The 15,185-nt window shown below is 47.0% G+C and overlaps 1 protein-coding gene across 1 annotated transcript in view; it reads right to left on the bottom strand.

Moving 5' to 3' along the window:
- TNRC6B (trinucleotide repeat containing adaptor 6B) overlaps positions 1 to 15,185 on the bottom strand; it is a 229,753-nt gene that overhangs the window by 10,109 nt on the left and 204,459 nt on the right. Inside the window, exons 20-22 of the mRNA XM_036759875.1 lie at positions 11,957 to 12,133; positions 9,227 to 9,373; positions 8,949 to 9,044 (exon numbers count right to left, since the gene is read on the bottom strand). Of these exons, the coding sequence (XP_036615770.1) occupies positions 8,949 to 9,044; positions 9,227 to 9,373; positions 11,957 to 12,133 (420 nt within the window). The remainder of the gene's footprint in view (positions 1 to 8,948; positions 9,045 to 9,226; positions 9,374 to 11,956; positions 12,134 to 15,185) is intronic.

Below are 15,185 nucleotides of genomic sequence, written 5' to 3'. Positions count from 1 at the left end.
GCTTTTCCCACTAACCTTCTCTGTTGTCTTTGGTGTTTGTGGGTTGAGAAGTCCGGTAACTGCCACAGCTCACTGATTCAGGGTGCTAGGGCCTGTTCAGTTCGGCTCCTGGTCTGGTTTGTCTGGGTGCAGCCCACGTTGGGCTCTGCTCCCCTCCGCTCCCAGCTCTGTGCATGATAGACCTTACCCAGCGACCATTCAGGTTGTCCTGGGCTGGAGCCCTGCTTCCCTCTGTTATTTCGTGGGTTTTACAGTTCTAGAATTTGTTCAGAGCCATTTTTATGGGTGTTTGGAGGGTCCTGGGGGAGAGCCCTAGGCAAGTCCCTGCTTTCCAGATGCCATCTTGGCTCTGCCTGGTGCTAGTCCCTTCCCAAAGTTACCATCCCACATGCCTGGACTATTGCAATAATGGCCACCTAGCTGGTTCCAGTGTCTGCCTTCTCCAATGCCAAGGTGAATCTCAGGCCACTCAATAAACTCCAGGGGTTTCTCTCTGGGATCAAATATAATGTTCTTGTTTAGCATTTAAAACGCCTCATATCCTGGCCTCTTGTAATAACCTTAATTGTCTAACTGGTCCCTCACCTTGCTTCTTCATTCTCTAGTTCACTCTCCAGAGGCCAAAGCAAATGTACCAAAGCATACATCTGAGTATGTCACACACACAGACACATGTACACCACCCAAATAAATTCTAGCGGTTTCTCTTTTTAGAATCAAATATACCTGCTGTGATTTGTCATTTAAAGCCCTTCACAATCTGATCTCAATCTCCCCTACCTTCCCTAGTGTGCTTACACCTCAAGCCCCTTTCCACTACCCATGGCGTGCTTCGCATTCCTGGTCATGCCACCCCCACCACCCGTGCCTGGGAGCCACTTTGCCCTCACCTCTGACTTTCATGACACCTTGTTTCCTTTAAAATTCTCAAGTGACATCTTCCACATTACAATTTATCTTATATCTATTATGCACATATACGGACATTTGTTCTCCCTTAGCAGTCTGTAAGTTCCTTAAGAACAGAGATGGTTTTATGCAAAATGCCTAGCACATAATAAACACTTAATAAATGCTTCTGGGTTGATTAAGAGGTGATGAAAAGATAGAAATGGATGTTTTCCCAGATCTGTCTAGCAATAACTTCACTGTCCCCCAGGTCCTGAATGAATTGTCTCCTTGCCCTGCCCTCTCTCTGGGTAAATGCCACCACCTCCCAGAGGCTCTGATTCCTAGGGCTAGTTATCAAGGTTGCCTGACTCTGTGCACCTCTAAAACACAGACACGATTGCCAGCGAACAGTGTTGGCCCCTTTCCTTGTCTCCCTCTAGAATATAAGCTCCTTAAAGGCAGGGATGGTTATACTTTTGTCTTTGAAACTTCAAAGTTATCCTTGATCACATGAGTAAACAACAGGCACTTAATAAATGCCCAGTGATCGATCAAGCGATGGTTCATCTTGTTTTTAAAGTAGGCCTCTGCTTGATGGAGAAGCCTGTGGTCATGAAAAGGACTGCAGCATCACCCACATGTAATCTGGCCTGTTCTCTTCTTGTTCCATCCTGGGACAGCCCTTCCTCTTTCTGAAGTCTCTCTGCCAATCCAACAGCATCCTTCATCCACTTGGTTATTCCAGTGTTGAGAGCAAATTCAGTCCTTTTGGAGTGAAAACGGAGGTGATTTATGATCTCCCCTCCCCCTTTAACGTTCCAAGGCTTGGGGTGTCAAGCTGTGTCATCTGTCCATAGGAGCACCACGAGGGGCTTCCTCTTTCATTTGGACTCTGTGCGGGACACCGTTCATGGCAGAGACCAGCACTGTTCACAGGCAATCATGCCCGTGTTTTAAGCACTGCCCAGTATGAACAGCCAGAGGACAGTGGAACAAAGCTCTGTGGCCTTCCATCTCTTACCTCTTTTAAAAATAATTCTTAATTTTTATCGATGTCTTTCATTTTTATGTCACTTTCATTTCTAAGCAGACCCCTCTCCTGTCTCCTACACAATGAGACATCTCTTATAACAAAACATTTACAAATAATTCAGAAAGTCAATCAAATGGGTAACTGAATGAAAGCTGTTCCACATCCCTGGTTCCTGCCTCTGCAAAGAACAGAAAGGGATCCATTTTCTCATCTCAATCTTGGGGTCAACCTTGATTATTATACCATTTTCACAAAAGCAGACACCCAACCTCCATGCAAATGTAGACTATTATCATAAAAAGCCTGGGAATAAAGCTGGGAACCCAAGCCTGTGGTCAGGTCAGCAGTATTTTCTCAGTTCCATTTTTTTAAGGTGGCACTCTGGCAGTTTTCTCCCCAAGCCTTACTTGGCCTCCTTTTCTTCAGTACCTTAAGAATCTATCCCTCCATGCACTTAATAGTCCTTCCCCTCCAGCAAGGACTTCCTCCGTATATACTTGGTCTCTAGGTCAGCAGCAATTCCCAAGCTTTCTTCTGGACAGTCCTAATGTGACAGTTCCATTTTGTGGTTGCTGAAGAAAAGAGGGTGTTTTTTTTTCAAATTTGTAAAAATCTTTATAGAGCTTTTCCTTTTTGGGGGTGTGTGTATTTATTTTCTTTTCTGTTTCATCCTTAAATTCACTGAGTATGATTTTTCTTCACTGGGACTCTACTCAAGCTTTCTGAAAATACTCTTTCTGCCCTTTACTGCTTCTCACTATTTTATGAGCTAATATTGCATAGAAACTCTACCACCAGTCAATCAAGAATCTACTGAGAAAGACGTTGAACAAATACAAACAAGTCATAAACAGGGTAAGGAAGAAAAATTAAGGAAGGCACTAGAATTAAGAGGGGCTGGGGAGGGCTTTTTGTAGAAGATGGGATTTTAGCTGACACTTGAAGGAAACAAGGACACCAGTAGGCAGAAAGAGGAAGAAGAGCGTTCCAGGTATGGGGGACAGCCAGAGAAAATGCCTGAAGCCAAGAGATGGAGTGTCTGTTTTTGTGGGACAGTCAAGAGGCCAGGGTCACTGGATATATGTACAGAGTATATGCTGGGGAGAAAGGCGCAAGAAGCTGGGAAAGGTGGAGGGGGGGTAGGTTATATAGGGCTTTGAATGCCAAACAGAGTACTCTGTATTTGGTCTTGGAGGTGCTTGCGAGTCACTGGAGTTTATTGAGTTTGGGGAGAGGGGTGACGTGGTCAGACCTGTGCTTTAGCAAAGTCACTTCGACAGCTGAATGAAGGATGGGCTTGAGTGGGGAGAGATGAGGCAGGCAGATCCACCAGCAGGCTACAGCAATAATCTAGGTGAAACCAGGGAAGGGATTTGAGGGATGTTGCAAAGGTGAACTCGACAGACCTTGACACCATACTGGATCTGGAGGGGTAAGAGAGAGCGAGGAATCCAGGATGACATCTAGGTTGTGGAACTGGAAGAATGGTGTTGCCCTCTACAGTGATAAAGAAGGTAAGGGGTGGGGGAGGGTTTAGGAGGAAAGAGAATGAGTTTGGATGGTTACTGGACATCCGGTTCAAGAGGGCAGAGAGGTAGTTGTAGATATAAGCCTGGAGGTCAGCAGAGAGACTGGGGTAGAATAAGTGCATGTGAGAATCAGCACAGAGATGGTAACTAAACCATGGGGGCTGATGAGATCACCAAGTGAAGTACATTATCTCTTCCATATCGTGACCTTCCCCATCAGTTTCGATACACAGTGGGTCAGCGTAAGAAATTAAATGGGAATTTTTGGGGAGTTTTACAGAAGCTGCAGATGACACACAGAGGCCAGCAGACAACAAAGGAAAAGTTTAGAAACTCAGAAATGCATAAAATGTATGTGTGGTGTTGTATAATATCAACCCAAATTTTATAATAAGGCACTGTAAATACCCCATAAAAGAAAAAGAAAAAATTCAGACTCCTCTAGTAGAAAGGGAGGGCCAAAAATTTTTACATGAATTTTCCAGATGAGGGGGGCCCCACGCCCCTAAACCCCGTGATATGAAAGGGACAATTGTAGTATAGAGGGAGAAGAGAAGAGGGCCCAGGCTGAAGCCTTGTGGGACACCTCTGGTTAGAGGGTGTGACCTGAAGGAGGACACAAGAAAGGAGATGGAGGAAAAGTGGGCAGATAGGTGGGAGGAGAACCAGGAGAAAGCAGAGTCCCAAAAGCCTAGAGAGAAGACAGTTATCAAGGAGGAGAGGGTGGTCAACAGTGTCAAAGGCCATTGGATTTCTCAGCTAAGAGATCATCAGTAACTTTGGAGAGAGCAGTTGCAGGGCTGTTCCAAGTAGGTGGCTGTCCCAAGAGTTCAGCTACAAAGAGAAGAGATAAGGGACGATCACTATCTGGGATGGAAGGAGCAAGACGGAGGAGACATGGGCATATGCGTATCAGTAGAGAAAGAGCCAGCAGACAGGGAGAGGTTGAAACAGAGAGCTGGGATGATGGGGCGGAGGCAATCTGTTTGAGGAGAAGGCACGGAATGTGACTGGTCAAACTAGCAGAGGGGCTAGCCTTGCTGAGCAGTAAGATGGCCTTATCATGAGAAACAGGGGTGAAGGGAGAGAGAGGAGCAGAAGGCCCTTGAGTGATAGGAGATGAAAAGAGGGGAGAAGAGGGAGACCACGGTGAATGGTTTCAAGTTTTCCAGTCAAATATGAGGCAAAGTTCTCAGCTGGGAGGTTTGAGGAGGGATGAGGTTTGGAAGAGTGGAGAGCGGGGAGCGGGAGCATGAGATACTATCCTTGTTCTGTACACTTTAAACCAGTGTGTTCCTTGGTTGCCATCTTTCTGTGTTTGGCAAGAGGCTGGTGCAGCACATAAGAGTGGTGGACTTGGGATTATGAAAACCTGGGTTCCATTCGTGCTTCTGATACTGCTGAGCTCTGTGGTCACCAGACCCCTTGGAGGTTTGCTTATCTACAAAATGGAGATGACTAATAACTGTATTTCCTTCTTTCTCCACAAGGTTGCTTACAGGTTCAAATTAGATAAGGTACAGAAAATGCTCTGCATTTATAGCATTTAAAGTTATTATTTAAAGTATTGTATGTCAGATATAGTTTTAAGGAGACCGAATGTTTGTTGGCTGATGCAGCTTCTAGAGTCTTCTGATCTTGCATGACTGATTTACATGGAGTAAACTTCCTTAGGAAAGCCTAACAATATCTGTTCTTTAATTCATTTCCTATTTTTCTGGATCAACAGTTCATCTGAAAGATTAGGCTGGGGTCACATCACTTCCATGCCATTCTCATTTATTGTAGCATAACAACGGATTTTAATCTTTCTTGTTGACAAGATGGTAGCCTGACTATACAGACACAAATGACATCCACATTGGTGACCCTTCATTTTTTGTTTTTAAATGTAACCCAATTCCATCTTTTGTGATGTCATTCTTCATGTCCAGCATCTTCTAATGCTCTTCTGGAAGAAAGTACTCACTATATGTGCATAATACAGACCACATACATATAGACAGATACAGATATAGATATATAAGCCTGAAGCTTCTGTACAATCTGCAAACACTTGACCTCTTTTTTCTTAAGTAGAGTAATATTTTCCAGTATATTTTTTTCTATGCTCCTCTATGTCCAACTTTGCATTGAAGTCACTGAGCAGCTGGTTAAACTACTTTATTTGGTAAGACTTATCGAATAATTTGTAACTTACAGAATTTCTCTAAAACAAATTCTGATGTATAAGCATCCATCTTTTCATGTCTATCTTCTCCCAAATACTTAACATGAGTAAATCAGGAGCAACAGAGGACTACAGGCCCTGTGCAATGCTGCTCTTCTCGCCCTGGACACATGGTAGACTTAATCAAATGCCTGGGGCCTTTGTTTTCTTCTCTAAAGAGATCATAAGCCATGATTCCATTTAGCTTTTGTCTTCCGGTTTTCTTTATATTACTTATTATGGCTGCAAACGAGGAATAGGGAAAAGGAAAGCCTGGGAGGTGGGATTCTATGGCTTCATGCCCTTACAACACTAAGCCTACCAAAACCAATAAAAATGACTAGCAGCAGCAACAATAAGAGGAATCCCATCCCTCCCCGCTTTCTGAATAGCTGTTTCACCACTGTCACCCCCCACCCCTTTCCTGACATCTTTAGTAATGAATCAGGACAGACCTCCTTGTCCCTTCTCCCTGTGATCTGAACATTCTAGCAGGCACACCTCTTCCAATTCTGAAGGACAGTGCGTATTAATATAAAAGCAAGTCAGTCTCTGCCCTCAAGTTGCCTACATTCCGCTGAGGGGAAACATTGAAACATTTACAGAAAGTAAATACAGGACATAAACAATAAATGTAAACGGTACTTTGATAGTAGCCATTAACAACTGGGGGAATCAGGAAAGGCCTCTTAAGGAGGGGGCTGGGAAAGGAGAGCATATTCTAAGCATGGCAACAGCCGATCCTGAGTCAGGGAGGTGGAAGATATAACATCCTTTGGGAAAACAGCAAGCAGGTTAGTGTGGCTGGAATACTCCGCGTGTGCATGAGGGAACTGGGTGTGGAAAGTCTGGCCACAGCCAGACTGGAAGACATTTAAAATGCCAAACGGGGCAGCCCGTACTCCAGCTGCAAGGGTAAAGTAATTTCGTGAGCAGAAGAGCCACATAATTGGACCTGAGGGTTTCGGGTAGAGAGAGAAGAGACCGGATGTAAAGAGACCAACGCAGATGTTACTGGGATAGTTCAGGAGAGATGGAGAGGACCTAGAGTAGAGCAGGAACAGGAGGAGGAGAGAGGAGGGGAAAGTCACAAGAAAGAACACAGACTGGAGAAGAGGGCGGTGAAAGCTGCTGAGCACATGTCACTTAAAGGTTGTGAGCAGAAGGAAGCCAGTGCCCTGCGAGAAACGAGGATGTTGGGAGGAAGGGTGAGTTGTCTTAGACACATTTATGTTTTCTCTGGGGTGTCCAGGTGGGGATGATGGTGCTGGGTCTTGGAAGAAAGCTGAGGGCAGAGCCACCTGCCTGGCGATAATGAAGTCCATGAGAACTGATGAAACACTGAGAAAAGAGGAGAGGGTCCAGGACAGAGTCCTGGGGGATATCTGTGCACCAGGGGCAGGATGAGGCTGAGGAGGTCTGCACTGGTGCACAGGAAGAGAACCCTAACACAAGTGGGAGGAGAGAGGGGGTGGGCTACAGAGAGGACATGGGTGAGACTGAAGCAGGGTAAGATCTACTGGATTTAGCAAGAAAGTGTTTCAGGTGACTGGCAAGGACAAAAGCCAGGTGGCAGAGGCTAGTGAAGGGAAGACAGTGGTGATGAGCAGCTTTTCTCTAGGAGTCTGGCTACAATAAGAGCAATAAGATGATAGCTACAGGGGACAGCAGGCCAGGAGGAAGGCCTGAAGAGACTGGAGCACATTGCTACAGAGCAGGAAATATGCCAGTAGATAATGAAAGGAGGAAAATTAATGAGCACTGATAGAAAGGCGAAGGACCCCAAGTGCACATCCTGATTTTTTTACATGGCCAATATAGAAATAGGTTGTGGGTGACTATATATTTGCGGCTGAGGTGTTATTCTTTTTCTTTAGTACTCAAGGGGGGAAGGGGAGGGGTAGGAGGGAGAGTAGGAAGATTTGTGCAGGTTCAAAGGAAAGAAAATTAGGCAGAAGGAGTGTCTGAAAAGGCAGGAGGGCTTGGGACTGATCAAACTCCCAGAAGGGTTAGCATTGGCAAGGATGAGAGTTATTTCCTTCCTTTTCAGATGAAAGAAAGGAAGAGAAGGCCCTTGTGAGGGACAGTCTCATTTTTTCAGTGAAACAGAAGGCTAGGGCTTCTGCTCAGAGAAAGGGGAAGGATGGTTAGGAGCAGCCACTGCGGAGAATGAGGCAGTTGACCAAAAAAGAGTACAAGGATCCCCATGTAGTGGGGAGGGCCCAAACCAGACTTCAGCCACATTTGTGCTGAGAAGCACAAGGGCTGGAGGAGAGAAGCCAGCCAATGCTATGTGCTAGACACTGTGCAAAGTCCTGGGGAAAGAAACAGGCCTCCTCTCACCCTGGTCCAGTGAGGAGGTCTAGCTCGTAGGGTGGGCAAGGAGCTAGGGCTTCATGAGAGAGCCAAGTTCCTGTGAATAGAAGGAGATGAAAGGGTTCTGCAAAGAATGTATCTGTTGTCAAAGGAGAATCGCCACCAATGGAACAAGAGGATGCTGTTGGACAGGTACCAGGGCAGCTATCATCTCAACTGTGCAATAAAACCCTCACCCCCTTTCCTTCTGAAAAGAGCCCATCTAAGGAGAGCCCAGCCAAGGAGAAGCTTGGGAAGCCAAGCTTCACCGCCCCAAAGCTTGCAGAAGTCTGGTGATCGATTTCTTCCCTCGGATCTGTACGAGCCACTGGCCTAGGAAGAAAAGTTCCCAAATCTGAGCTTTCCTTTCCTTGAGACCTTCAGAAATCAGAGTTGGCACTGACTAAGGGAGGCTGATGGACAGAATCACTCGCTCACTGCCCTTCCAACAGCTATGGAGCTGACAGTAAAAGCTGATGTTCTTTCAACAAAAGGAATGTCAACACCAACTGGCTGGTGCATGAGTAAGAAGCCTGGAGACCTAAATCACCCTGATATTCTTAGAAAATTCCCAGTTTCCAAGTTAAAAATCCCATATGTTTCTTTCCTGGCTTTCTGCTAGGGGCCTGGAAGGCAGAAGGCTGTGGGAAGTGATGAGCACAGGCTGGGCAGTCAAAGAGGAGGTGCTGATCAGTGTCACACAGCCCTTCCTCCCAGCCCCCACCACACAAAACAGACACACAGACCCCATTCTTTCTTACTGGAAATGATTCTTGTCCACACCATAGTTTCCAAGACTATCTGCAGGTGTGTGTAGTTCAAAACAAGCAGATAACGTGGGACCAAGATGGTACACACCAGCAAGATCCAAAGGAAAGAAAAGAAGCTGTGCTGCTGCTACCCCCCACCCCCAATTGCTGCTGAGCCTTACCTGAAGTGCTATGAACGTTGGTAAAGGAGTTGTCAGAGGCACTGTAGGGCCAGGCACCAGGTGAAGGCAGCGAGGTGTTGAGGGAAGAATTAGACCCTTCGTACACACACAAGATGGAAGAGAAAAATAAGAGAAACTAAGGGTTAGGGCCAGGAGTGAACAATCAGGAGCCCATGGCCACTCTCAGCAGGAGGCACATGATTTACACGAGTGTGCAAACATTCCTGCCTTCTGGAAGCCAGAGAACAGCCACCACTGAGCCCAACTCCCTTAGTCACCTGTGGTGTTGTCCCGCAGAAGTTGGTGGTCAGTATCTACAATGGGAGATGTGGCTGGACCCCCGAGCACACTGCCTGGGGTCACGTAGGGGTCAGACTCAGGGTCGATGTTTTGTATACCTTTCCACGGCACTCCTGGTTGGAATTCTAGGACAAGATGGGAAACATACAATCAGGTGGTCACAAGAAACTGATGAATGAGCCTCCAGGCTTCCTGAGCAGCTTATTGTAAATGAGCCTGAATCAATTTCCCCATGGATTTCCATGATCGAAGTCTGAAGCACTGTTTATCTTCATGCTCTGGTGTCTCTCTAGGAGCTACAAGTCAGGGTCAGAGGCTCCTTCTGGGCAGGGGCTGTGGCCCCCAGAAACTAGTGTTAGACAATGACAAGACAGGTAACTTTAGAGTGCCCAAATCTAGGGAGAGAATGGGCAGCAGAAAGCCAGAAGGCGAGTGGTGGGAACACTACAATCCAGAAACCCGAGGGAGGAGGTGGCCACCATGACTTCAGGCTATCTGCTAATGACACCCTTAAGTGGGCTGTGGGATGTGGGGGTAGTGATTTCAGCTAGCCTTTGTACTAGGCCAGAGTGGAGACTGCACCAAGAAGGCATGGAGAGTCAGTAAATTTTGTAATGCCAACGTGTTTAGATAACAGACTGAATCAATGACCTAACAGGACCTGAGGACCCAGTACCACAGTGTGGAATGGTGGAAATACTTGGGGGTGAGATGTACAAGTCCTGGCTGGGCCTATGCCTCAGTTTTACCACCTGTGCAATGGAGGCAATACCTGAATCCTCTACCTCCAGCTCTTGTAAGGAGAGGCGGGCACACCAGTGTGACCAATTACTCAGTAGCTCAATCCCGCCCACGTTGCTGAGAGCCTCTATGGATCAGGTAGTGAGGATGTCAAGGTAAAAAGGTATGGAGCCTCTGGAAGGAGCAGGTGGGCAGCCCTGAAGAGGCTCCCTTTTAGGTGACTCTACCTTCAGGTCAAGCCTCCTTCAAGCCTGGGGCCTTGGAGCACATGCTCCCCAAATGGTCTAATGAAGGTGGCAGCTCTGTCAGGCTGAGAAGGCTTATGATTCTTTCCCATTATGGCTCATGGGCTTGGGGGCTGGCTATACTGACCTGTCCATGCCAACACCAGCAGTCTGATTCTCTTTGCAAGGCCAGCTGTCCAGAACTTCCAGACACCCACAGCCTGGGACGTCAGGGACCCTGACATCCGAGCCAGCTGTCAGACTCAGACGGAAAGGGATCCCTGTGCCCATCCCAGCTTTTCAGTCCAGTCCTAAGCTCAGACCTCTGGTCTGAGCAGTGGACACAGAGTCCACAGGGGGATCAAAGCTATGGGACACATTCTCCACTTCCCTGACTGCTTTCAGGCTGAAAGCACCAGACCCTATCCAATCACGCCAAATACAGCCAGTAAAATCAGGCCACGTGCAAGGGGGAAGTGATGTCCTATGGACATTGCACCTGACGCTCACTGCTGTGGGTGGCTGCTGAAGGCACCAAAGGCAAATCCACACAGTGCCCAAGTCAGTAGGCACTGCACAGAGCTTTGTTCATCCCATGGCGGAGAGGTGGGCACAGGCCCTTTGCCAGACAATGCTTGGACCCCACCCTGACCCCATCTCCTCCATGGCCTTCCCTGATGCCTGCAGAAGCAAGAGGGCTGTTGGTGGACTCAGGAAGACCTGGTTGGGAGTCCTGTCACAGACAATCCCCAGCTGTATGTTGACGTGGGGCAGACACGACTCTGGGCCTCAGCTTCCTCATCAATGGTCCCTAAGGTCCCTCCCTGCCTTGTACTATGATCCTTAAGCCTACAACTCCAAATGGCCAAGTTGCCTCTGAAGTTCCTACCTGTAATAAGAGATGGATGCCGGGGCTTTAAAATCAGGAACTAGTAAAGTTGGAACAGACCTTAAAAAATATCTACTCCAACTTCTGATCTAAAACTCCTGTCCATCACTCTTGAGGAAGCTTCTCCTGGCTGTCCTCTCCTAGATCCAATGCCCTCATCACCAACGTGCCAGACTTAGCTTGCCCATTTACTTCTGTTCTCTTGGTCAAAACCCTTTACATCCAGGGGCAGCTGGGTGGAGCAGTAGATAGAGCACTAGCCCTGGAGGCAGGAAGACCCAAGTTCAAATCTAGCCTCAGACACTTACTAGCCTTGTGACCCTGGGCAAATCACTTAATCCCAACTGCAGCCCCCCAAACCCTCTTTACATCCAAGTTTAAAATGCTTGGCCAGCTATTCTAGGCCATCATCACTCTATTCCATCTTTTTTGCCTTATTTTGTACTAGCCCCTTCCACTTTCTCTATACTCTGGTCAAATCTAACCAAACCTGTCGATACCAGGAGCTTGTCTACCTCTGTATCTTTGTTCTCACTGCACCCCAATTCCCAGAATGTCCTCACCCCTCAAAAAACTTCTAAAAGTCATCCTTTAGAGTTCAGCCCCCAAACAGCCTCCAGTCTGCTTCACAGAATACCCCACCTTGGAGCATTAAAGGACACCCTCCAGACTAAGGTTTTCATTCTCTGGAAGGCCAGGATGCAAACCTGGGTCATCTGATTCTTGGCCTCCTCTCTCATTCCAAGCAGCACTTCAGACTGCATGGAAGTGGAAGAGCTCATACTTTTCCCAAAAGTGTTTAAATAAGTTTAGAAGCAAATGCTGCTTCAGCAAGGGTATGTCCTGGGGCGTACCTGGAGGCCAACTGGCATGGCTGGATTTACTTCCAATTTTATTTGTTGGTGGTGATTTGGCAGGTAACCAACTATCACCAGCAGGCCCTGTGTGGCCCCCCAATGTGTCGCCTGGGATGATATCAAACTGGTTGTACGGCGATCCTCCTCGAGTTTTTCCAGGGGGTACTATGGCGCCTGGGAACAGAAGGAGACAGAGTATTCACACACAGAAAAGGTTAGAGGCAAAAACAACATCAATAAACATTTTCTAAATTACCTCAAATCTACATATGCTCTCTTAGATATAGTAAAAGGAGACATTATGCAGCCCCACCTCACTCTCTGGCGATTGATTCTGAACCAGTGATCCAAGAGACAAAACCAGTCGAACTTCAAATAGCTGGTTGTCTAAGGGAAACTCTACAATCCTGTCCTCACTCCTCAGAGGCTGTAACTGACCCTCCCTGAGCATCCCATAATACCTTCTGACTAAGGTGCAGATGGGCTGCAATCTGTGGCTCAAGAAATGAAACTAAGGGTGAACCACTTTAGCTCCACAGGAGCTAACTGCTGCACCCAACCAGTGTCTGGTTAAGCAATGTTAATCTGAAAGGGTGAGCCGTGCAACGGAAGCTCTATACAGATGGTTACTGAGAGAACCAGAGACAATGCCTTTCCATGCTAAGGCAGTGAGGCAGAATCCTCAGGTCAGCTTGACCTCAACATAACACTATGTGCAGCCGCTTTAGGAACCAGGATTCTGGTGAAGGAAGGGCCAATGGATCTTAAGTGCTCCAATGTGAACATCCCATCCCAATGTGCCCACCTGATGTGGCAGTAACCAACATGCCACATGAGGAAGCAGAAACAGCACTAAACTAAGAGATGGGAAAAGACCACGGGTCCCCAGGGGAATCCCTCCAGCGCAAGACATGATGAGTTAGCATCTCAAGGCAGCCGAAAGATGGAAGATTGCCAAAAATTTAGAAAAGATCCTAGAGACCAAGAGAATATAAAGCATGAGTCCTTTCTCCTTTCTAGCACATTTTCAAGCCAATCCCCTTCACACCCTGAAGGTTCTCAGTGGTGGGAGAAGGGAATGGGGTCCCCTAGATGGTACCCACACAAGACCCCTCCTCACAGGGGGCTGGAAGATACAGAAGATTCAGCGCCGACTGCTCTTTGGTGAAAAAGGGCAATAAAAATGCCTGGCTTGCTTGGCCTAGCAGAACATTGGTGTAAAGGGCCCCCAACCAAGTATTTCCCATGCATATGTCAGCAGAAGAAGGTTCTGTGAAAGATGGTGATGACCCTTCTAAAAGGAAAGGAGGACGATGCTTGGCGGTGCTATTTGGCTTAGCCGTGGAGGCTATCTGCTACCAAGACCCAGGCAGAGAGGGAATCGCACCAAACGGGCGTTCTTAACTCTGTTCCACAATTAGGACACTCCACCTTCCACGTCCACCCCTTTCTTTGCACAGGCTGTGCTCTTCCCTGAAAGGTCAGCTCTCCAGGAGGCCTTTCCTGGGCACCCCAACCCCCAGACGGCAGTGTAACAATTTTGTATGTTCCTGTACAGGTGTGCTGTCTCCCCAGGCTGGACTGTAAGCTCCTCGAGGGCAGGGTCTACTTTGTTTTCGTTGTATCCCCTGCACCCATCAGAATGCCTGACACACTGGAGGTGCTGAATCAATGCTTGTTAACGGGCAGAATGACAGCAACGTGCTTCAGATGCTCCTGTTGGTGGATGGTACCATGTCCTGGAACACTGCAGAGCCTCCTACAAGAGATCCACAATCATTCCAAAGCCTTAGGCCCAAGGATCCACATGAGAAAAACAGAACAGATGAAGAATGCCCACTGTCCATGCCAGGCCATTCAGCTAGCCAGGTAGTCAGAACCCACAGATCCGGGCCATTGGTGCTTTCCGGAGCCTGGCCAATGTGCAGACAGGAACAGGGTCAGAAGAGCTACCTGGGAGAGCTGGTGGGGAGGCTGAGTGTGACCCCCAAGCTTCTCCAGGAGATAAAAACTCAGGTCTTATTTTTCAATTTGGGAAATCTCTGATTTCCAGATTTTTATATGTTTGATTTTTATTTTTTTGATGTTGCTTTTCTGGTTTTTTTTTAAAAGCTAATGAAAAATATTCAAGAGGGAAAATTTCTCCTAAGGCTTGCTTTGGCTGCAAGCCATAAGTCAAGTCAAAGGCAGAATTTATTATGTGCCTACTAAGTGCCACGCTCTGTGCTAAGTGCTGGGGATACAAAGGAAGGCATAAGGCAATGCCTGCCCTCGAGAAGCTCACAGTCTAATGGGGGAGAGACAATATGAAGACAACTCTGTAAAAACAATACATATGTAAGATAAACTAGATATGGTCATCTCAAAGAGAAGGTACTGAGGTTAAAGAAGGCTACGAAAGGTTTCTTGCAGAAGGTAGGACTTTAGCTGAGAAGTCAAGGAAGCCCGAGAAGCCAGGAGCTGGTGAGGAAGAAGGAGGGCATCTCCAGGGGTGGGGCTGGGGAGCAGCCAGCTGGAGACGGAGTATCTTGTTCAAGAATTAGCATGGAGGTCAGTGCCACTGGACTGTGGAAGGGGATGAGCTTCAGAAGACTGGAAAGGTAGGAAGGAGCCAGATTAGGAAGGGCTTTCTACATCAAAATGAGCATTTTAGATTGGCTCCTGGAGGTCACAGAGGTCAGATCTGGGACAGCTGGAAGGAGGAGGCCTAGAGTGGGAGGAGACTTGGGGCGCTTTCTGGAGAGTGATCAGGAGGCCTTTATAATAGTCCAGGCACAAGGTGATAAGGACCTGTGCAGGGGCAGGGCTGAGTTCTAGTACATGATCTCACATCTGTCAGTATTTTGAATAGAACTGTCCCTCGTCCCTGTGCTTTGTTTTGAACTCACGTGTTCTTTAGGAATATATTCGTCTCCATTTAAATTTGGATCCTTTCTTTAAATTCTTTTACTGATAATAATTTTTTATTATACTGTGGTCAGGAAAGGACATGTTTACGATGTCTTCACGCATTTCTTTAGGACAGACCTGAGAACTATGTACACACTTTTTGATTTCCATTCAGAGGTCTCTTCACCAGTTTTTCTACAGTTCTATTCACTTCTTGTTTATTTTTTGTTAGATTTATCCAGGTTTGAAAGGGAACATTGAGGGTCCCACGCAGTATAGCATTCCTTTTTATTTCTCCCTGTAACTTAAGTACCCAGATGCTATGCCATTTAGTGTA

Source organism: Trichosurus vulpecula, chromosome 5 (genome assembly GCF_011100635.1).
Source record: "Trichosurus vulpecula isolate mTriVul1 chromosome 5, mTriVul1.pri, whole genome shotgun sequence".
Classification (NCBI taxonomy): domain Eukaryota; kingdom Metazoa; phylum Chordata; class Mammalia; order Diprotodontia; family Phalangeridae; genus Trichosurus; species Trichosurus vulpecula.
Note: the sequence above shows the minus strand (reverse complement) of the source record. Positions and strands in the feature narration are given on the sequence as shown.